Source organism: Corvus kubaryi, unplaced genomic scaffold, assembly GCF_017639235.1.
Source record: "Corvus kubaryi isolate FWS band 111438036 unplaced genomic scaffold, C.kubaryi_AGA036_p1.0 138, whole genome shotgun sequence".
NCBI lineage: Eukaryota > Metazoa > Chordata > Aves > Passeriformes > Corvidae > Corvus > Corvus kubaryi.
This window is the reverse complement of record NW_024580672.1, coordinates 6,571,304-6,595,441: the sequence shown is the minus strand read 5'-3', so window position 1 is coordinate 6,595,441 and position 24,138 is coordinate 6,571,304. Positions and strand designations below refer to the sequence as shown.

The 24,138-nt window shown below is 42.9% G+C and overlaps 2 protein-coding genes across 4 annotated transcripts in view; one reads left to right on the top strand and one right to left on the bottom strand.

Annotated features, from left to right (window-relative positions):
* The window catches only part of DRGX (dorsal root ganglia homeobox), a 43,001-nt gene extending 24,482 nt beyond the window's left edge, over nt 1-18,519 (top strand). The window contains exon 6 of the mRNA XM_042018875.1: nt 18,293-18,519. Within this exon, the coding sequence (XP_041874809.1) occupies nt 18,293-18,327 (35 nt within the window). The 3' untranslated portion in view covers nt 18,328-18,519. The remainder of the gene's footprint in view (nt 1-18,292) is intronic.
* Nucleotides 2,647-24,138, bottom strand: part of CUNH10orf71 (chromosome unknown C10orf71 homolog) — a 52,125-nt gene continuing 30,633 nt past the window's right edge. For 2 of the 3 annotated variants that reach the window (XM_042018872.1, XM_042018870.1), the window contains exons 2-3: nt 13,570-13,741; nt 2,647-11,833 (exon numbers count right to left, since the gene is read on the bottom strand). In XM_042018872.1, the coding sequence (XP_041874806.1) occupies nt 7,042-11,658 (4,617 nt within the window). In that variant the 5' untranslated portion in view covers nt 11,659-11,833; nt 13,570-13,741 and the 3' untranslated portion in view covers nt 2,647-7,041. Of the gene's footprint in view, nt 11,834-13,569; nt 13,742-18,512; nt 18,718-24,138 lie in introns of all 3 variants that reach the window. The other variant, XM_042018871.1, reaches the window with a different exon arrangement.

Genomic DNA, 24,138 nt, shown 5'->3' with positions numbered 1-24,138 from the left:
GTTCAGGAAGGGGGCAGAGTAAGCAAAAGGGCATTTCCATCCCCCTGTACAGTTCCACCTGGCCCAGCTGGGGGCTGCTCAGGACTCGCCACAGGAGGAGGGTAGCGAGAGGGGACAATGTGCGGGCGGCCACCCCGCCTCCAGCAGAGAGATGAAGGTGTGAGGGCATACCAGTTACAACCCTAGTCCTGGCAAAAATGTGGAAAGAAGAAAACATGCATCTCCCTGGGGTGGTGGAACATGGGAATGCCAGGGGAAAATGGAGCTCCCTTGGGGGAGCTGCAAGTAATAGGACATATGCACCGACAAGAGGGAGGTGGAAAGGACAGTTGAGGGCACTGTTTAGACCATGTCCAGACACTTCAGAAGAACATGAATACTATATCTATAATTTTATATAGACATGTAGACATACCTGGATACATCCCTACACAGGTAAACATCCATGTATGGATGCATTATTGACAATAACATTGTCTTAGTATAAAGTAATAGGAAATTCTCCTTTCATTCTTTTTCTAACTTTTCCTTTTGGAAATTTCAAATAGCACAGACAGTTTTGGCATGGAATAATGCTGGAATGTTTTCACCCACATTCCTTGGGAAGGGATGCACTCTCAGGGCACCTGTTCCAGGCAGTCAGTGCTCACCAGCAGAAACTGATTCTGCCAACAGACTTTCAGGAATCTCAGGGCAATCAAAGAGAGTCTCTCTTGGGCCAGATCCAGTTCTCATCCCCTGCAGCTTATCAGCGCTAGGAATAGAAAGAAGGATCAATGTTTATCTCAGAGTCTGTCATCTCTACCCTGTCAATGTAAGGATGGTCCTGAAGAAGGCCACCTTACCTTACCTGAAATGCTTTATGTTGGTGACAACACTGACAATGCTGGCATAGCAATAATTCCATTTTTGTGTGCTCTGAATGCTGCCATTCCCCATGCCAGCTTTAAGCAGGTGAAAGTACAGTTGTGATAAGATGAGGCTCTGAATGCCAGTGGACAGGAGTGTGAACACACTGGAGAGCTCCATGACAAGGGAGTCCAAATCAGCATAGGGAAGAGTCAGCCTGTCAGGCAGCTTGCCTTTAACAAGCCCTGGCTTCTCAAAGTGCAGATCCAGCTTTGAACATTTTTTACTTTTTACTGGAGTCCAACTTCTTTCCATTGCTAGAAGGATTTCAAAGATTGTTCCTGCTTCTCATAGACTCTTCCCTTTCTCCTTCTTTCAAAGTACCCCAGGCCTCAATTTATTCAGTATGGACTTGGACACAGGAAAGTGCTTATCTTTTAGCACTGCAAACTGCTTCCCTCAAGGCTTGAGTTAAATCTGCTTTAATAAAAACACAGAGCTTTAGTCAGTTGGGACATAAATGATTTCTCTTCTGCACTTCTGGAATGCTGCTTTCTAAGTATGTTCAGTAGCATATTAGAAGCAAGTCTCTAATTGGCCATACAGTACCAAAGACCTGACTATCTAATGTGAGAAATCAACATCATGAAAACTTTGAGAATATCAAAAAGAAGCAAGGGAAGACCACAGGTCATTTTAAGCCATTCCCTATCCATTTAAACCACATAATTGCAATATTATATTTAGTGTCAGGGGACAGTGGTAAATGTGAGATCATCATAAGACCAGAATAATCATCCTAAAGACAAAATAAATTAATCATTGACCTCTGTTGTTATAATGAGGATTTCACAAAAAAACCCCAAACACAATGAAGTTCAATTTACTCAAGTGTTCCATGTTCTTTATCTCCTATAGGGCTCTGAAACAGAGTTTCTTTAATAAAAATGACTGATGTACACCAGTTGCTCCAAATTGCACATTTATATGTATTCACTAGAGCCCATGTAACCCATCATGTGCAATATCACCAGCTTCTGATGCTGCTTTTCAGTGAGAGAGGGGATCAAACTTAGAGTTCTTTATTTACTCAGAAATGAAAGAGAGTATATCCCCCAAATACAGATATGCAAACCTGTCAATGTATTTTTGGTAAAAACATAACCAGCCAACTATTCTCTTTATGGTCTGTTATACTCAATCACAGTAGCACTTTTTACTGTCAGCAAGGACTGCTTGGCTACTCAGGGATCAAAGCAGAGCAAACCTAAATAAAATTCCAGTCTGAACAAGGACTGAGCCAAAATCACTCTGAGAAGAGTCTCCACTGTGTTTCATAACACAACATAAAATAAGAGAAAATGAGGAGAAATGTGAAAAAAGACCAGTTACACACCTGGCAGCTTCCCCCAGGTAGATGGGACACAGGGAATACAAAAGCCCTGATGTCCACCGGGTGGTGGCAAGTGCTGGGTGCTGGCTCCATATCCCCAAGGTTTTCTGGCCAGACAGACCACTGCCCTCACATAGCAGGGAGGGGTGGGAATGGTAACAGGAGTCATGGGCCAAAGGTGTTTCTGCCCAGCCTCCTGCTCCCTTTCTTTAGGAAAGCAAGGAAGGGGGATGAAGCCCTGCATCCAGTCATCTCCTAGATCTTTTAATTGTATACCACACACACACATACACACACACACACACACACACTCTTCCTTGTTAACTTTTTCTGCCAGCGTAACTGGAGATAAAATTACAATGACACATAATTACAATGAAAAAGCTGGCTAGAAGTCATTCCAGTATTATAAAACAAGTCCCATTTATTTTGTTTATTAATTAATAAATTATTATTCGCAAATACAGTTGCATTGATGGAACGCGCCGATGACACATATCTTCTTGGACAGATGACTTAGGAAGGCACTGAACACCCAAGGAGGTGTTGACAAAAATCCATGCACGTAGGGCATTTCAATGAAACTGAACTCTGTAAAACAAATCCAGCATTTTCCATGAGGAAATTCAAGCCCTTGGGACAGAGCCATGGCTGTGGGGTGGCAGTCCAAGTGTGCCATGTGACAACTGGACTGTTGGCATTGCAGTCACCCCACAAGGAGAAGGAGACTCAGAGGGAGGCAGTTCTGGCCTTAGAACCAAAGACTAGGTAAGTCAGGTTCGGCCTCAGTCACACCTGCCAAGGAAAAATCACCACTGTAAAGGAGCCTCAGGGCACCAAGAAATGCAACATGCACAAAGGTGACGTGCAGGAGAAGGAAACAGTGAAAACAATGGCTCCTGTTCCCTTCAGCCTGCTGTGCTTCCGTGCATGTCAAGAACCTGCTATGTTCTTTAGTCCTCACCACTGTCTGCTGGCAAGGCAGAATTTAGCTTGGTTTGCCTCAATACCTCTTCAACCTACAACTTAATGTCACTGTCACAAAACAGTGCTTTCCTACAACTGCTTTCATGACTATTGCACGTTTCCCATAGCACCCCTCCCCCAAAGAAAAGAGTCAATTTACAGTTCTCATTTTGCCTAGTACTGACCTCTTCCAGCCTTGTTTCCCACAGCAGCAATGGAAAACATCCCCCCAATAAACATGGACAGAATAGGGCAAAGAAAGAAAAATATTTGTTATTTGAAAAGGTGTCATTTGTCTTCCTTTCAACACACAAACATTTTGTGTTCACCATCACAGGCATTAGTGCTGTCCTGTACTGATATGAAAATGGCAGTTTTACAGGTATATTACATATATATACAGGGTTGTTTATGTGGATGCATGCATGTTTTTCTACACACACACTCCCACAGCCTCACAAGAAGTTGGCCAGCAGGGTGGTCTAGGCCAGAGACAGGTTTGCTGATTGCTCAATACCAGGCTGGGACCTGGTGCAATACTTTTATATCATTCACTCCCTGCGGCAAAGTGCTCCAGGGTAAGCTCTGGATACAAGACAAGAACCACCTTCTTATCTATTCTCAAAACTCCCCAGTTCTATTTGTTTCATTTCATACAATCATAGAATCATTAAGGTTGGAAAAGACCTCAAAAATCATTGAGTCTGACAGTTAACTTAGCACCAAGGGTTCACCACGCCTTTTGAACACTTCCAAGGATGGTGATTCAGCTGCTTCCCTGGGCAGTTTATTCCAATGACTGAGCACCCTTACAGTGAAGAAATTTTTCCTAATGTCTAATCTAAGCTTCCACAGAGCAATTTCAGGTAAATTCCTCAGGTCCTGTCACTTGTTACCTTGGAGAAAACCCTGATCTTGCTACAACAATTTAGCTACAGATTTTCCAGGTCAAAGCCCCTTCTGGGACCTGTTCAGAGACACAGTCCACTGTGAATGCAGCTCCCTGAAGCTGGCAGAAATGAAGAAGTCCTACTTGAAATGTATTTGGTATCCAAGTTAGGACTGACTCCTCTTTAGATGCCAATGTTTCAGTTCACCTTAACAGTAGAGTGAAAAATACACCCTGCTTTCCTCCCATAGCTGGGAGCAGCATAATGGGGCATCCCACTCTCCAGAATAAGAGTTTAAGAAGACCCTTGATAAAAGGGTGCAGAAGCATGCATGTCTACAAAACAAATGACAGTTAAAGAAGTAAAAGGGATGTTTTTTAATACACTCATACATTTTTGTCATCAAATTACCATCTATTTTTTCATCTGCACACAGATGCTTCATATCCATAGTTTCCCTTGGAGAGGAAGCTTTTATCCTGTGCTCTGAGAGCCTGCTTCTTGACTTGTGGCTGTTAAGGGTATTTAAATTTGTAATGTCACGCACACAAAAACAAAAAAAAAAGGGCTTGTGCACTCTGATAGGCTTTAAGATTTCATAGGTTTTGTATAAATGCACCATGGAAAACTCTAATGGATCTACTTATCTGCAATTTAACATGTGGATGAGATTCTGCTCTATACTGGATAGATGTTATGCTGTATAGAGTGACAGCAACAGAGAAGTGCAACATGAATAGCACCATCAGTTGACAAAATATTTGTGATTAAAAAAAATATTTATAGTAAGAGCCACTTCCCTTAATTTAACAGCTTGAAAATTAATTCTTGTTCCTGAAACACTTTTGATTTTCAATTTTTTTAAAAAAAGTTCTCTCAAAAAAAAAAGTCTCTCACAGAGACTGCATTTTCTGAATTCCAAGTCAAAGTTTGTTAAAATTTGAATATTTTCAGAACAGGACCACGGGATAATTCGGGCTCCAAAAGATCTCAAGAGGTCACTGGGTGAACCTCCTCCTCAAGGAGGGTCAGCTCTGACGCCAGCCCAGGTTGTTCAGGGCTTTATTCAGTCAGGTGTTGAAACCTTTCCAGGGTGGAAAACTGAACAATAAATATTTATTCAAATATGGGCATTTGGCTGAATATGCTTAAAATCCAAACCATACCAGTACAAGCTTCTTCATTTCCACCCTACACCTCTGCTCAACCAAACCTACCAAATCACAAAATGTAAAACAGGTGAAATGAACCTTAGAAAATCATTAAAGGCTAAATCCAAATCCCGTTGTAATGAATGAAGTGATACCCCTAGTGTTTGTCTAAGAGAAATGTTTTAATAAGTGGCTGGTGGGACCAGGACAGGTTGGCTCTTGTCACGTGGCTCTTGTCAGGGATGGAGGAAGGCTGAGAGCTGAATTAAGGAAGGACAAAAACCACAAGGTGGGTCTGTGTCCCAAGAGAGGCTTCAGGCCTGGGAAATTTACTGAAGAAAATCTCTGCCATAAGTATTAACACTGGGACAGTGGAGCAGTGCCTGTGTCCTGTCTCCACATTGTATTCATTAACAAAAGGCCTGATTCATCCCTTTCTTTTCAGGAAGTCAAGAGCTGCTTCACTGAAAAAAATCCTGTAAAAATTGCCTAAGATATGAATCAGGCTGAAAGTCACTGGCATAATTCTTCCTAAGAGCTTCTGCACTTCAGTTGTAACTGGGGAAAACAGTATGAAAATGAGACAGAAAAAACTAAGCCAATACTCCAAATATAGATATTTATAGGCAGGCACATTACATTCAATTTTTCCATCTTTTCATCTGGGTTCCCTCATTATCTATGATGATTAAAAAGAGCTTATACAAGGATGAGTGATATTTTCATACAGATCTTTTGAAGAAAAGCGATAATTCAAAGAACTTTTCTAGAAATTAATACTTTGGACATTTTGAATCTTTTGTTTGTTTGTTTGCTTGTTTGTATTAAATCACAGAATTCACAAGACCAAAATCAAGTACATTTTTCAGATTTTAAAAGTTAGTTCCATGTTTCAGTGGGAGCCTGAAAACAAAACAAAACACATTTCAATTACAATAGCAAAGAACTTCTTGTCCTAACAAACAATTAAATATAGTTGTGGGATTTCATTCAATCTTACTCCTCACCAAAATATTTCAAGCCAAGTATCAAGATAACCTGAAGTTTGAAGTTGCATTATAAATAAACACTGACTCTGGGGGAACCTATTGTGATGTTACCAAGAAATACAAAGAATTCAGCAGCATGTTAGTGGGCACTGCAAAAGTATATGAGAAGTCTAGAGCAGCTGCAACTGTAATCTGGGGTTGTTTAAAAGGGCTTTTTTTGACATGGCTGCTGTATTGTGCATCCAGTATACAATCTTCTTGTCAATGACATCAGGGCAATCAATGTGTGCAAAATATGAATCTTGCATGTATGGCTTATTTGTAGCCACATGCTTTCTACCTGTCAATATAGTTCAAAGGCAGTGAGTGAGGAAAGTTTAGTAGACGCAGCATCAGTCCTCGGTCTCATAGGATGGATAGGGTGGTCTCATAGGTTTTATTTTGTATCATGTATCATGCAATACATCTGGCCAATAGGACATTTGCTTTGGCTATCCCAGCCTCCTTAATGGCAAAGCAGCAGCAGCAAGCAGTGGCTTCATATTGTCACATGTATTTGTCTATCTGGCGTTGCCCCTTCATCTCACTGATAATTTGGTGCTTATTCAATTTCATTTTCTTCAGAGTGGTCATTACCTTGCATCTTTCAACATGAACAGCTTTCATTTTCTTTCCCACCCAAACCACAATGAGATTCAGACAAAGTGTTGTACAAACATCAAATCTGCATGTGTTTTTATGTGCATGTGTCTGTCCAAACAGTTCTTAAAAACACTAGCTGGCATGTTTTGTTTCTTCATTTTTCAAGACACTCCTTCAGCAGCAAAATCATCTAAACTGGTGAGGGTGACAATGCCGGTATTTTGGGTTGGGCTTACATCCTTTCCTAAGTGAACTTGGGTTTCTCTGGCATTTTGATGGTAGGAGTAGGAGGCTGGTTCAGCGTAGGGCTGAGTATCCACAGATTCAGTGTATCTGTAGTCCTGCTGGGCATCTTCAGGTAGTTCAGCTGGTTCTGGTCCAGCGGGCACTGACCAGGCAGGTTCAGAGAGTTGAGAAGGTGATTTCAGCACTGCCACCGATGAGGCTGGTAAAGGCAGCACTCTAGGGTAGGAGGCATAGGGAGAATTCTTAATTTCTGAAGAGGTGGACTGGTGTAAGTTCTGTTCCAAGGAAGGGACTGAGACTTGAACATATTTGCCAGTTTCTGGGTCATAAAATGTCTTTAAATTAACTTCGGCTGGTAAATCAACTACATAGTATTGACCGGAGTCAGGGTCTTGGAGGAGTTTCCGCTGGGTTGAAGAGGATGAAGGGCTCATTGCTGGTGCAAGTCGAGGTTTTCCAGTACTGGTTTCTGTGGGAGTAAAAGTTGAGTGAAGGGGAGGATGAAGGGGAGAATATCCTAAGGGTGAATCAGATACTATTGTCTCTCCAGAATGAGTAGGCTTTCTCCCTACAGCATCTGTATGCTCAGTCTGAGGGTTTTTCTGCTGCTCTTGCACTTTTTTTCTCCTGTTTGCCAGCTTTTTAGCCCGACGCAGAGCCTTTTCTGTTTTTGGTGGGACAGTGGGTGGCTTGCCTGCTGGTCTCCCACCAAGTCCCCTGGGCTCCAGTCTTCCAGCTTCCCCTGCAATGTCAGAAAGTAGATTCCTCTGTGCTGAATCAATCATCTCTTCTGCAGGCATATAAGCTTGCTTCTCTAGTGCCACGTTTAACAAGGCAGGGTTTGTAACGTCCTCTCTCTCTCTAAGGCTGGAAATAGTTGGTTTATCTGACAATGAACTGGCAGCAAGAGCGTGCATCATGCCTCCTGACCTGGGGCTTGTAACAGCAGAGCATGAAAGATTGTCTAACAAAACTGGTGCACCTTCTGTATGTAGGATGTTCTCTAAAGTGTCACTGAAGACAGAAGAACATGTGTGGTCCTCTAACATGGAGCCAGTCACAGGGGAAATTGTCTCCCTAGTGATTATTTTTTTTGCACAAGAGCCCCCTTTACGGTTAGATAAATGATGATTCTTAAAGTAATTTGTCTTTCTTTTTGCAGGATAGCTGGGGTTGTTTTGTGCTTGGTCATTTTCCAGACCTATAATTGGCTGTGTCAAGCTGTGTCTTGCCTTTGTAGGCTTCTTTTTACTTCTGCAGACACTTTCTTCATTCATTTGCCCAAATTTATTTAACAAAGCACAAGCTGTTTCATCTTCTTCCGTCAGTTTTCCAAATGAAAAGCTCTCTGTGTCTTCCAGAAGACTGGGATCCAGTGCTACTGAAGTAGATCCAGGCTCACTGGCTTCTTTTTCTCTGTCAGTTGCTCCATCTCTCACATTCTGCTGCCCTCTGTGTCTCGATGCCCACCAGCCAGCCTCCTGGGCATGCAGCATGTTTTGGTGCTGCTTGTAAACTGCTGGGGACATAAACTTACGTTCCATTTCCTTATAACTGCTGCTCACTGTATCATCCAGGGAAAATGACCTGAGTAGGGGCAGCTTGACAGCCCTTATTACCTGAGGTGACCTGAATGTGTTATCTTTAATCATAAACAGACTGGGTTTGGTTGAGCTTGAAGATGATGGTGTTTGTGGCTCCTCAGACCTGGGGACGGACATGTCTCTTATGCTGTCAGATGCAGAATTTGTGCTGTTGGCCTCTTCCCTTTTCTCTCTCCCTAGTTTCTCTTTCACCAAGCTCCTCTGTTCATTCCCAGTAACACTTCCCTCCTTCTTCTCTGCTGCACCAGTACTAGGGCTGATACAAGCATAATATTGCAGTTCATCTTCCCTAACCCCTTTCCCTCTCTCCTTGTGTATTTTCTTACTTCCTGATTCCATTTCACTGTCAGTCCTCTGGCTTTCTTGGAGGCATGTCTGCTGCATCAGGGGCACTGGCAGAAATGGCTCTTCCTGAAGTGGTTGCTCCACTGTGGAGACGAAGGATTGCTCTGAAGAGCTAGTGCTTCTTTTGCCTCGTGCTTCGTGGCCAGGTACCACAATGCTGGTTTGGCTGCTGCTATAAGGTACATCTTCTTCTGGTGAGAGTTGGTTTAGGAGTGTTTTGAAGGCAAAATTTTCATTCTGAACAGAAGCTTGCCTTTCATGTTCCTCACCCTGCTCACTGCGATTTTGCATGGGCTGCCCAGCTGTTGTATCTACATTGTGTCTACTGAATGGTCTCTGTGCTGGATACTGCAGACGTTTTCCTGAATCAGGTTCACTTGATTCATGTCTGAACAAGGGGAAATTTTCATTATCCCTTGTGTTTTTAACCAGATCTTGGTGTTTTGAGTTGTCTTGCTGCAAGCTATCTTCAGTTTGGTAAAATGGAAGGTCTTCTGTTGTCTGGGGTGAACTCAAAGTCAGACAGTTGTCTGTAAAGTGTTCAGTTAAATCAGTTTTACTGTCCTTTTCACGAACACTGCTAGACAATACAGAAGCTATATCACTCAATTCATCTTTCTCTGTAATATTTTTCTCACTTTTGTCATGCAAAGTCGAGAGTGAGGCATTTATTTTAGTAGTGTCCTGCATATTTTTCCTTGTTTTATTTTTCTCCTCCAAGGCCCTTAACAGGGGAGAAGGGGTATAAATGCTTTTAACACGTTTGCGCACATCCTTTAAGTTGAATAACAGACTTGATGCTGTCAACCTGTAACTATCCCACGACCTGTAATCATCTAAGGTGCTCTCCTCATGGTCTCTTGAAGCTGTGCTCTCTGTGGGAGGAGGTGTCAGTGGGATCAGCTCACTTTCAACAGTGTCCACCTCCTGTTTTGGTGGTATGACAGGCGTTAGGAGTTCCGTGATGTTGAAAGAGGGACTGATTGATCCAGGGGAGTTTGCCTGTTTAGCCACAGGAGTCATGTCCATGTCAGGGTCAGCACCAGTTGCCTTTTCAGACAATGAGGTCTTGTGGCTGTCTGTGAACTTCTCCTTTGCAGCCTGTCTCTTCCCTGCTGCCCTTTCTGTAGCCCTCTGTCTCCTCCAGGGTGGACAGGTATTGCCCGATTGGGGGTTGAGGGATTCCTCTTCAGTTAAGGTGGCCTGGGGTTTTGGTGGAGGTGGACTGGGTGTCTCAAACATGAGTGAGGGTGAAACCATCCTGTAGGACACAGACTGGGGTGACACAGAGACTTGGGACAAGGCAGTGGGGGAAAGTGGAGCTGGAATTGGGAGTGGTGGCACAGGAGGGGCCCCAGGGGCCGGGCCCCCCCCCCCCCCCCCCCCCCCCCCCCCCCCCCCCCCAGGACGTGCTGGTGGGGCAGGAGGTGGCCGAAGGGGACCCTGGTGTACATGATTCCTAGGGGGAGGTGTGGGAGGGAAAGCAGCAGGAAATTTGGTTTCTGAAGGGACAGGACCCTGAGGTACAGCTGGGAGAGGGAAAGCAGCTTCTGGTGGAGTTGGCTTCATCTGAAAATCTTTCTCTTTCTTCTTAGCAACAGTGGTCGTGGCAGGTGACAATTTATGTTCGTGTGTGTGGGATCCTTTAACAAGTGGTGATTCTTCCACGTATTCAAGACCTTCCTTTTTCATTTTTATGTCAACAAATTCCTCCTTTTCCGTCAATTTTTTATGATGAACATTCCATGATTCAAAAGCACTATTCTCACTGTGAAGAAAATTACCTTTTTTTGCTGGCTCATTTACTTTCAAGTTTCTGTTTTTTAAAGCCTTTTTAGAAGAATGGGAAAAATTTGACTTGGCTATTTTTGACCTCTCAATCAGCACAGGATAATAACCATCAGAGTCCCTATAACTCAGGTCTACTTTATTAGGTCTTCTCTGTGGCTCATGTTTGCCACTGAGACTACCTTGATTAGCCTCAGAAAATTCAGAAAGTTCCTTGTGGATGCTTAAAATGTCTGTATCATCACAGGAAGCAATATCATTACCACGATTCATTTTATATTTTTGAAAGCTATTCTTAATGGGCTGCTTATTTGCTATCAGAGAACTTCCTGACCCTTGGTCTGCAGTCTTATCAAATGTCTTAATCAGCGAGGACACTTTTGAAACATGCTTATTGTTCCTTGGACCAGGGACTGGCAAATACAATTTCCCTCCCATGGCAAAGGTGTTGTTTTTAGCAATCCTCTTCTCCTCAGGAGCACACTTTGGTAACTGCTGGAATGTGGAAGCCCATATTGTATGTTCATTGTTTCTTGCTGTCAGCTTGTCACAGATATTGCTGTTCTTCATGTCATGGTTTAACGTCCCTGAGTGAATTTTAGCAGACAACTGGAGGGCGAAGTCAGGTGAAATGGAAAGTTCCGGTTCATTGTAAGGGTCTTCAAGTTCTGCTACACACAAACTTTTGAAAGCCCGATCTGTGAGGCTGCTCACCTCTCTGTCTGCATCATCCAGGAGACTCCCAATACTTGAGGAATCACTATGTCCTTCTGTATGTTTCTTATTTCCCTGCATTGTTCATGAGAGTCATGGGTGAATTATCCAAAGGATTAGTTTCAGGTGTTGAACAGGCAGGTGGCTACGTGAGGCAGATCCAGCTGTTTGCAATTCACAAACACAAAGCCATTCTTCCAGATGGTGCTGCTGTACTTTGACTCATCTTACAGAAAAGTTGAAGGAGACTTTCTCTCTGCAAAGCCAAAAATTATAAATTATCATTTTTCTATATTAACACTATTAGACAGAAAGCATTTTCCAGATAAATCAGTCACTGACTAATTTTGTGATGCCAGCAACACAATGAGCAACATGAAAAATCACTGTTATTTTGGCCAATTCAAGTGGCTCATGGTAGATAGTTTAATTTCTGGAAAGAGCCACTAAAAAAGTGTTTTCACCTCATATTCTTTACTTGGGCTCTTAAACAAGGACATAAGAGACAAATTTTGAGTACTTCCCTTACCATACCTTCAACCATAAAGACTTCCAAGTGCTGTGCATCCATTTAGAAAAGAAGGTTAGCCATTTTTTGCCAGGAAGAATTAGTAACAAAAATTACTTTAAAAAAGATGTCACTGAGTACATCATTGCACACTAAGTCCAAAATGAAAGAAAAGTCGATAAAATTTAATTGTCACAGCTTTGTCATGACAATTGCTATGAGCACAACCCTTGTTTGAGAAAACAGAATGGTACTACAGGTAAAAAGGATTTACTGTGCATGTTCCAAACAAATAGTGCTGGGGTACACTTTAGCCACCATAGCAGGATATGGTTGGGTTGTGTTGGTCTGTTGGAGTTGAAGAGACTGCTAACATCAGCTTAGCCAGCAGAAGGCAGGAGTGCCTCGGGGACTGTAGCAGACCCACTAAAGTAGAACAGGGAACGTTTGGTTTCAGTTCCAGAACTGCTGAGAGCTAAAGGTAACCCATTCAACACAATTATAAGACTTCCATTAATCCCTGATTATTATACACAGCACTGAGGGTTTTGTCTATCTCCTGTCTGAGTACAGGATGGGGGAATCTTTGCATTGAACAAGTAAAAGCAAAATAGACCCTTTGGCTGCACTTGAAATCTCTACACTAAAACTCTTCACAGTTTCTCTGTAAACTTTTCAGATGATTATTCTCATATTCAAGGAATTGAGCAGAGTTTTGACTAAACTGCAGGGAGACTCAGTTTAAAGGCATACTGCAGAGCTGGCTAAAACTCTGTAATGAAAGTCTGGTCTGTATCTCCATTTCCTCCTCCGATGGCATTACGAAGTTGTGATGAGCTGAAACACCACAGTTCACATCTACAGCAACTTCCACACGAGTGGAAGATATCTCCATCTCAAGCTTGGATCCACTTGTAGATTACTGAGCAGTGAAGAATGCTTGTAGAACTGAGCAGTGAAATTCAGATCTAGATTTCAGCCTCTCCTCGTGTCTACATACCTGATTCCACCTTGGTGTGTCTCAGTGAGACTCTTGGAAAGGACCTGTTTTTCTCTAGGATGACTTATTGCTGGTCAGAGTATGAAAAGTAAAAGGAACTAAGCTTAATCAGCTGAATTACTCTGGCTCAGTTGTTTCTTCAAATGAAAACACTCCTCACCTTCCTTTTCTATTTAAAAGAATCTCAGCCAACCTATTTTTAGGCTCCAAGTATCATAGTGAATTTAGATCCTGTCCTTCCAGCCATGCAATCCCAATGACTTATGCATAACTACAGTAGATTTACAGCAGAAATAAAATAAGCCTAACAGAGCTTCTCCATCTTACTTTGTACAAAGATTTTTCGAACATGAGTTTCATGCCCCTCACACACATACATCTTTGTGTATAATGCAGCCAGAAAAAAGAGAAGACAAAAGAAAGGCGATCCTGCTCCTGGTTTTGATTCTTAACTGTTATATAAGTGAGAAATACAGGTACATACCTGCCTTAAAATTTTGCTTCTTGTTTTTAGAACTCACTCTCATACTTGTATTTGGCGTCTTTTCTGACCATCTTTAGTGAGGAGGTAGAAATAGTCCAGTGATGTAGATTCGACAGAAGTAGTGTCCCAGGATGTTTCTGACCTGCAGCATTTTTTTGATCCTAAGTGAACTCTGCAATTTGAAAACAAAGATATTTGCTTGCATGATCTGATGATTGTTTTGTTCACTTGTTCGTTTCCATTTTACAACTATTTTAGGGCTGATTTACAGGATTTCTTACAAGAAGAGACAGCTATCCATCCCAGAGTGACAATAACCAAATACCTGGTGGATTAGATAGCTTGTGGAGTGCACTCAGGTTCCTAGCAAACAACTGTCACAATCTCCAGCACAGTCTGGTAGCCCCAGCAGGGACTGGCAGCTGAGTGAGCAATGATTTCCTGGCACTCTGCCCTTTGCAAAGGCTGGGTGACGACTCTAGGCAAAAAAGAAAAATTCTTCCCTGCTGTGCTACCCTTTCAGAGGGACTCAGAGGAAATTATGTGCCTCCACTCCACCTGTAGATGACTTTCTACTGTCAACAAACACAGGCATCGATCTGGCTGACTTGGAACTAATGCAGCTGAGGTTTGAAAGTCCATGGTTTTCACTGTCCCTCTGGTGAAGGAGAGGAAAGGTGGACAGCTGGCATGGTGAGGGGCAGTAAACAAAACATCTTTTTGCTTCCATGCATGAGTCAGAGGCAGGAGATGCTAAAGGAAAGCTCAGCCACAGTGAACATGAATTGCTCCCATTCTTCTGCTGTGGAAACCCCCAAGGTTCAGGCCAGTTTGCTTAATCTTTGCAAGAATATATCAATTTCCTACAAGGAGAACTGTCTGGCCCTGAGGTAATGCAGATAGCACAGTCTTCTCTAAGGAAACTTTTGAGTCAGCTCGTGATATTCAAAACCTACTGGCAAAAGTGGCAACAAGGGCTCACCCATTGTGATTGTCGGCTGCACCTTGCCTGAGGAAGGGCAGTTATCAGTGTGTTTAGGGATAGGCCTGTAGCAATCACAGCTTTTTGTTGTCTAAGATGTGTGGGTAAAATAAAACTAAAGAAAAAACAAGCAAACAAAAACCAGTGCTACATCTGGTTGCAGCCAGATGGAAAAGGGTATCCTCACTCCTGAGATGTGCAGTCAGTTCTCTCTTTGCTCAGAGGTTAAATTACAATTTTACTGCTTCTGGGGTACTCTTAACTGTGCAAAGCCAACACAGCCATGGGAGATGGTGATTAAGTTCTGTCTCACTCATTAACGGGGCTGCTGACTAAATTCCAGTAGCACAATGTTTATCAGTACTTACTGGTGGTGGTGCCTAAACTAGGAGGAATCTTGACTTTCAGATCTCATGGACGGAGGTCTGGAGAAATATATTGTCCCTTGTAAACCGAGAACTTTTGCTGAAAAGTGAGTAGAGTAACTATAAACACTGAGATCATGATGTAATCCCAGCAATTATTTTCCTAGATGGAGTCACTACCACAAAAACAACTCGGCGCCACTGATTAAGGACAGAATAGTGACTGTCCCTGTCTCTGAAATCTTTGTGATGATCCTTGTCTTGCCTGGACATAATATGAGTGCTTGTGAAGTGTAATGTTTCAACCTGGAAAAGCTGTATATACACCACAAGTTCAAGGTGTAGATCATTACTGGGACTGGATGGAAACAGCAACACTGTACTGGTGTAGCTATTCCTTGTGTAAGTATGACAACTACTTCTTAGGCAAAGAAGCTGCTCCTGACTGGTTTAATAACCTGGTAAAGTCCCATTTCTTTACCTTTTTGGACAAACATGGCAGCTAACAAGAAAGGTGCAGTATCTGAGCTTAGGTCAGGATTCAGCTAGTTCAAACATTTAGGGATGTCTGAATTTAGTCTTTTTAAAGAGAGGAAAGCAATGCTGGGCATCTGGAACTGCTTGAAAATGCTGAGAAATGTGTGAAGTGTTAGCAGTAGGCATCATCTGATATGAGCTACTGAAAAAGTTTGCGTGAACACAGATTTCAAGCAGCTTAATCAGAAACCAACCTCCCCTCTCTTTCAAATAGGAGGCTTTTTTCAGTGCCTCTCTTAAGTGCCTAGCAAGCTGTGATGAGGAGGTTAAATTACAGATACTATTCCTGGCCTGGCACAGACTGAATGTCAGCCTTTTTTTTTCACTAGACAGGAGCTGGGTAAACCAGCAAACTTGGCTGGAGTGAATGACATCACTGCTGCTGCAATATATAAAGGGCCAGTTGGTTCCCCCACCCCCTTGGGCTGGTATTTGGCTGAGTGGTTATGCCATGAGACATCACACTGGCATCTTGGCAGTGCCCTTGGGAGTTGCATAGCAATCTGAAGTCAGCAGCACTGCATTGCCCATGAGAATGGGAAGAGAAGGAAATATTTTGGTTTTTTTAAATCTTTGTGAGCTGGTTTCTTTATATGGTGCTCTCTCTATGGCACCTATCCACAGCTCCAACCCAAAACTCACAGCCCTGTGGTGACTGCTGGCTGAGGTTTATTCAGCAGCATGCTCTACTTCCACACGTTTCTTCTTTAGGTTTCCAGGGGCTCATCATGACAATGAATAGTTAGTGCTCCTTACCATGGGAAATAGGAGGATCCCTAATGAATTGATGACTTTTTTGCATAGGTGCATATTTGTTCATGGCACACACAGGAGTTCATAATCAGGTGAGAGCTCAGGTCTCTTCAGCTTTGTGTCATCAAGCTGAACCAGCACTCCCAACCAATGTCAGCTCCTCCCTAGCCCTAAGTGAGGCTGGCTCAGTGAGGTCTCTTGGGTATTGCCAGAAAATCCTGCATGGCAGCAGTGGTCAGCACATGAATGTCTATGGAGTGTGCTGCTGTCGGCCAATGCTCACAGCACTGATGTCTTCATTGTGCATTTAGGAAAAGAAACAAAAAGGTGTCAGGGAGTTAAAGGTCACCCTGTGAGTCCCTGCCAGAGACAAGAAGCCAGAAGGATGTCCAGGAGAAATAATGGAAAACCTCTGTAGTCTGGTGTAGAGTACCTAAACATCCCTTGTGCTGGGCTGCCGGGCTGTGTGGGCTGCCCACAATGGGCTGTGGGGGAGACAATGCTGTCTCTGATCTGCCCTGCTGCCTGGGCTGCTCCAGGCACACCCCCTCTCTGAGCAGCCCTCGGGCATGTGGACCCAGGGGTGGACCACAACACCCTCAACCAGGAGGGGAGCTGACTCCAAGAGAGACAGTAGTGGTCAAGCCACAGTTCCTTGAACTGTCAAAAAAGGCAATTTCTAGATTGAGGTGGCCATAAAATTAAATCTACTAGCACAAGCCTCTGTTTCCCTCATCCAACAAGATCACTTTCACCAACTCTTTGCAGTCATAAAGGGAAACCGAAGTGAATTCTCCTGCTTGGGGAAAGGGGAACCACTTTACTCAAAGACAAATACCTGCCACAGCAGATGGAGGATGGAGAAGTGGATCTCTCCAGCTTAGGGTGAAAATCCCAAACACTGACAGAAATGACTAGCAACAAGGTGACCTCAACTATTCCAGCACCAGATCTTTGATCATTGCACTGGAAAGCAAGGAGAAGAAACCATGTGTCTGAACCAAACCAGTGTAGGAAACTGGGTCCATTCCCCTTGAGGATTTGGCCTGGCAATTATGTCTTGAACAGCTTGTTCTGGGCCAGAGAAGAGGAGAGACTGTTCTTGACTTTGGGCCAACTTCTGTTCTCAGTTACACTGGTATAAATCTAGAGTAATTTTACTGACGTCAGTAGAATAACTGAGAACAGAATTGGTGACTGAATACATCGACTTCCTCAGCCAACACTGGTGCACTATCCAGAAGCTGCATACGCAACTGTAACCATAGTAAAGTGAATTTCAACATCTGTGAAGAGCCAAACCTCCCCCCCCCATGAGGTATGCAGACCAAGATGCAAAGGAAAGGGGTTTGGAAGCAATACCATATTGCTATGCCACCAAACAGTGCCCTCTAGACAATTCTGATTTTCTAACCTGGATTGCTCATCACTGAAAATAGCAGTGCATTTGGGAAAAGTAATTTTGCTCTTTTCTGCAATATTCACTAGAATACATAGACCTAAGAGTGGTGGGGTAGGCATGGTATAGTTCCAGACTGCACCAGCAGAACTGGCTGCCAACATGAATTGTCATCCTGTGGACAATACCAACTTTTGGAAATATGTTTGTGCACATTGTGTATTAGGGGAGGTGTTCTCATTTAAATAGTTCTTGACATTTCACATGGAATAAGGATTCTGAAGAGAAATCAAATTGGGAATTTCAAAATTTCATTTAGAATTGGACACCCCCTTTTTTATTTTAGGTTATTTCACCATTTTTAGTGAAAAAAAGCTATGAGAAATAACTTGTATATATACTATAATAGTTATAATAGTATGTTATTACTGTCCTCACATCAAAGAGGGTGTATGCTATTTAACATTAACTGAAACTTTTCATTTTATTTTCTATGTCAAACAATACTCTCATGGTACTGCAATGGAGAGTGTAATCTTGTTTTGAAATTTCCCTAAGTAAATATTTCAAACTATAATGCCCATAAATTTCCAATTATCTTTCTAGGGGAAATGTCATTAAAATGAATATGATTGTGATTTTATTTGTTTAATCAAACCACTTCTTTTTTTTTTTCCCCCTGAAAAGAGCTGAAGTCTTTTTCTTCCAGCGAGCTCTACTGAAGCTACTGCATCTGTTCCCATGGGAGCTGGAACCGGGCACTCAGTTAAAGGAAGGTCAGTGTAGGCTGGTGGAAATGTGAACACAAGGAAGAAATGCACCTAGCTAATGACTCTGTGTTCTGCATCCTGCTGTGTCCTTTCCTCAGAGGAGGTGAACCTCTTGCAGCCCCAGCTGAAACGCTTACCTTTCCAGCTCAGACCACAAAGCTTCAAACACTGGAAGATGAAGACCTCACATGAAGAAAAATGGGAGGAACAGAGACTGCAAGTGTCTCTACCTTTCCCTTTCTGGTTCAATGGCAAAGACCCAACAGTTATTTCCAGCCGGTCTCTGGACTGCCTTTCCCAATGTCCTCCAAATGCCCCATCCTGCCAACAGGCCTGTTAAGTCTGGAAGAAGGAGATGTCTCTCAGAAACGGTTGTATCTGGACTGAGGCTTTCTTGCAACTCATGTCCATCCTTTCCATCACCTGGCTCACTGCCTTTGAAGAGCCAGTAACATGCAGACATGACAGGGGAAGTCGGAGGCACAGAGCACATGACTGACACAGGCCAAGGGCAGGTGCTGCACCTGACAAACAGCATGAGTCTATGAGAAACACAAGGCAAAAGGGATGGTGCTCCTCCCATGATCTGAAGTCAGCACAGACAAGTGACATTTAAGCAACTGAACCCAAACAGTGCATTTCTTGGCATTAAATGTCTGCCTGGAAAAGGCCACTGTCTGTAACTAGGTCAGTCACTATACACCAGGATATTTATACAGCTCCCCAGCAATATGGTACATGAACACCTCGTGGCTATTTATCTTTGCAAACTCTCCCACTGAAAGCAGGATCTGTGTCTCATTTACAGATCAGCAGCTAAGGCCCAGCTTCAACTGACTGATTTGCCCAAGATCAAACAGGGCATTTCTGGCAGGGCAGGGAACCAAATCAATGTTTTCTGAATCACACAAAAAGAGCTTAAACATTTTCAGGTAAGGCAAAAATATGCCTTCCCACTGCCCTTCATAACTCGTGGTATTTTATTCCCTGCAAAAATTCACCCCACTTTCAACTGAGTGTTGAAAGTGGTGCTGTAGCTTGGCGTTATCCATACAGATTTGGACGTGACTGACTGCAAAGATCTCTGCTTCATCTCAGGTGCTTGATACCTAGATCTTGCTAAGATTGTTAGAACTCAAGCCTTCCTCACTAATTGATGGTGACAGCTGACTTTACAATACTACAGCCCCCTCACTGAGCACTGGAAGGATTTTGGCTGATGAGACAGGTATTAATCTCCTTCCATTCAGTCTCAAGCAAGACTTAGACAATGAAAGCTTCTGAGTTTTCACTTCCTGAATGGGAGAAAGGAGATTTTCCCACAGCAGGGGGAAAGCTATGAAGTATCACAGCATTGCAATGGCTAGAGGTAGGAGATGACAAAGGGGGAAGGGAAATAAAACACATGGACAAGAAAACAAATGTAATGGTTTGGATGCCTTGTATCAGGAGCATGCCCGACAGTCCCAGCCCCTGCCGTAGGAAAATTGTAATGATGCCAGCAAGTATGGTAGACACAAGAGGGAGGCAGGTGTATTCTCCTCTGTGACCTACACAATGAATTCTGCAGCTAGCAACAAGCCATGCCTCACTTCTCTTTCCAGGCTGGGGAATCTGAAACCATCCCCCACTTACACGGCCCTCTGCTCATCAGCCCCAACACACTGATACCATCAGCACTGTCAAGTTTACACTTAAACCATTTAAGCTTCTTGACAAAGAGATTCTGACCCACACCCTTCACACAAGATATAGTCTCAGGAAATAACAGGAATAATACTTGCAGAAAACAAGTATTATTCCTTTACTGGTTGTCTCATTTGCTCTTTTTCTTTATAACTTCTGGATATTTTCAAGGTTTGGACAAAGACTTTGCTGAATCTGTTTTCTATTAAGAAAAGAATTCAAGATGCTTGTACGTGCTAGGTTCAAAATTGTTTCAACTTCTAACTCACTGAATTCCACTGGATTTAGGGACAGGCAATATACTGAAATAGCTGTCTTATGTTACCAAAGACAAAAAGGTGTATGCATCAGAGGTGGGGAAGAAGGTGGAGGCTTTGGTTTAGAAAATTTTCTGGCTCAGGCTGCAGGAACAGAGCTATTTCTTATCTACACCTTGCTATAGCTTTCAAATGCAGCCAAGAGAGCACCACTCCACTCCTAAGCAAGCAGTGTGGCAGGGAGGGTAATACTCACGTGCATGCCAGAGTGTATGACTCAAGCACATGACCATCCTTTCACATAACATCTCTCCTCCGATGACAAACTGCTCCTCAACTATTTGTGATTATAACAGAACCATTCCAGTTGAAGGACAAAAGCAGTGGCTTGCCTTCTGCCCGCTATCTGGAACATGGCCATGGGGCAGCTACACACCTCTGGGAGGACTCTCAGAGGGCAGGGGCAGCCCACTCACCCTTGCCCCCAGGTATCTCTGGAGACCCCACTACTTTCCTCCTTTTGAGGAGCAAAAGCCAGGAGAAAAATCTCACCCTGTACAAGATGGAAGCTCCTTCCAGCTCCCTCTTCATTGTGCACAGGAGTTGTTTTGGTTTTGCCCTGGGAAATGCAGACTCCCTATTCAGAGACTGATTAATTGTTATGATTTAATGGTGTGTCCCCAAGGCAATTCCTCATTGTTTCACAGTTAATGCACATGCTACGGTGTTTCTTGTGATTATTCTGTAAAGGATATATGCAAAAGACAGAAAAGGAAACATCAAGAGTTTTAAGCAGAATCCACTGTTGTTCCCCAAGAGATAGAGGGATGACTCCAGTGGAGTCAGTCCCTCAGCAGCTTCAATGGTGCTGTCAGCACAGTGCTTTCCCAGACCCTCTGAAGAGGCCTGCAGACAAACAACAGCATCACCATCAGCCTAGTGCTGTCACCAGATACATCTCCTTTCCCATCCCTTCTCCTCAGTTCTCCTACACACCATAGAAGTGGCAATTCTAGCCACTTGTCTATGGCTTCATTCAATTCACAAGCCTGGTCAAAGACTAATTTCTCAGTTTTGGAGAAACAATCCAAATCCTAATATCGCTACTTCAAAGCAGATAAATCAGAACAGAAAGTGTCAGTGAACAACATCATGATAAGGAGTGCTGCCCCACTGCTCCAGCACAAACCATGACACAGCTTGCAGGAGTCAGTTCCCTCTGAGTATGATGTTGTTTTTGCACCAGCATCCTGGGCAGTCCTGGGCACTCATCCCAATTTCTGCACAATGGAGCCCTGTGCTTTGAAATATGCATAGGATGGAGACAGGGACACGTGAAATACATTTCAACAGAACAAAAGCCATCCGAAGTGTGTAAAATTGTACGTGGGTCTATAATGACGCACACAGGCAAGCCAAGCTGGCCTTGAGGTATGACAACTTATGTCTGATCCAGGTAAAGTTGATAGACAGAGGCACATCTGAGACTGAGAATCTGCAGGAGCTGCAAATTGCCAGAGACTGCTATTTGCTGAATTTGCTGTTAAGGTGTAGCCAAATGTTAACCACATCCATCTCTTTTAAATACTCTTCCAAAAATTTCAGGGATTTTCGTATCTGTCTTTTGCAAGTGGAAAGTATGAATTAGGTGGCCTTCGTGTACCTGACTGTCATACCCATATCAAAGTCCCCAAAACAGCCTTTGACACAGTGTGTAGGTAACAGGGAAGGCATCCTTGAAACTAATGGGATGTGGCTATGTGAGAGGCTGAAAATAAAGATGCATCCCTATTTGACCTTCCTGGCTCATGAAGATTGGTCTGACTGTTACCAGATGATTTAGATTAATCATTACTAGTTACTGCCTTCTTGTATATCATTATTTGCAAGCACAGGTGATGGATGATAAAGAAACCTACAACTATAATTAAAGATCTGCTTTCTATTCCTGTCCAAAGAGGATCATTTTGCAGGGAAACCCAAGGGAGACCTTACTTCTAGGTGAGGATTGTCCTCTTACAGCTTCAATGCTGCCTCAATTTCTCTGAGACTGCTAAAGGACAGAGTCCTGGTGGCAGTCTCTCCCACCAACCACACTTGAAAGCCATAAAAACCTGGCAAGCAACAAGATAGTCACAACACACTAAGCTCAACACACACACACAAATATACATATATATAATATATACATATATATACATATATGCATATATATACCCACACAACTTCAGATATGTGTAAGTAATCACTGATCCATCCAAAAGCATATGCAGGCTTGATTGAAGAGGAACAACCTTATCTCAGGTGAAGTTCCCCTCTGAGTGAACACATGCAGCTCCCACTATGCTCCTTTCCCCACACACCTGTCAGCTGGCTCACAGACAGCTGATCCCCAAATGCAACACAACCTCAAGCACTGCACAGTTACCTCTAAAAGCAATGAACTCATCCTCTCACTTGGAGTAGCCAAAGCTCTGTGTGACCTGGCACCCCAGCTGCAGGCAAGGCTGCAGCTAAAAACCACTTGCAGAATTTCCCTCTGCCAGCAACTTTCCCTGTGTGTAAACTCAGCTGGACTAAAGGAAGACTGATACAGATGTGTGGTATTTTCTGCCAACATGGCTCATAGGGTTAGTTGACTTTTTTTCTGGTCTTGGAGGGATTAACAGTTTTGTGGACCTTTTCCACAGCTCTGGTAATGCAAGTACAGGTGAGACAAGCATTTCACAGAAGCAGGTAGGAGCAAGAGGCTACAGAGCAAAATTTCTGTGTGTTTTTGGTTTACAGTGCAGGGATGCAATTACACCTGCAAACCTCCACCCAGCTGTGGCCTTCAAGTTACAACTGTTTTGGTAACTAAGTTGAGAATGCATATATAAATACCTTCCTAATGACTGGCATGGAAGGATGGAGAAATGTAGCTGGGGCTCCAGTGTACTGGGAATCTTTTACTTCTTAGTATTTGTCACAGACCTCATCCTGCAAGCATTAACTGAGGAAATTTGCTTTTTACAAGGTCAGTTCCTTGAAAAAGTGAAGAAAGAGAACCACAGACTTTGATCCTGTCCAGAAAGCTTATTTGTCCTTCTTATCTTGTCTCTCTGTTCCTTCTCCCCTGCCTCTCTCCCAGAAATGGCAAAGGACTAGAGAGGAACCCTCTAGCTGGCACTGTACGAAGTCAGTGTGAACCAGTCACTCTGGTCTGCTGCTGTAAAATTTTCTCTATTCATATTTAATCAGATTGCCTCTTCACAAGCCATTTTAAAAAGCCTAAGCAGTTTGGTTTCTCAGGCTCAATTTTAATGATTTCTGTTCTTTTTTTGCTGCTGAGTTCTGCTGCTAGACTAATAAAATGCAGTTCCTTGGGATAGCAGACTAAGAAGTTCTGCAACAACTGGAGTCAGAAAAGCTTATGCCATTTAAGAAATCTTCCAATAATTAAAATTGGATAAAAGTCATAGTCACAGTCATTTATAGTGGCCTCTTAGCACTGCATAGGTATTTGAACTATCTTACTTTTTCAGGCTCTGTGGCATAGTAATTACTTTTTATAAAATATTTAAATTATTTTATTCCTATTTGTTCCAAAAAAAGAAACATAAATGCTTTCCAAACTCTATACAAATCACTGAAGTTTTTAAGAGTTATCTGTAAGCAGTAATCATCTGGAAAGTAAAACTAATGTATATTTCCTTAAAGCTGCTTACAGCACAACGTGCAAGACAATTAAATGGAGCTTCATATCAATTTAGTGCTCTTTTAAAAAGATCATGCCCCTTTGCAAAATAATTGCATGTCATAAACAGTAATCACTGCAAAC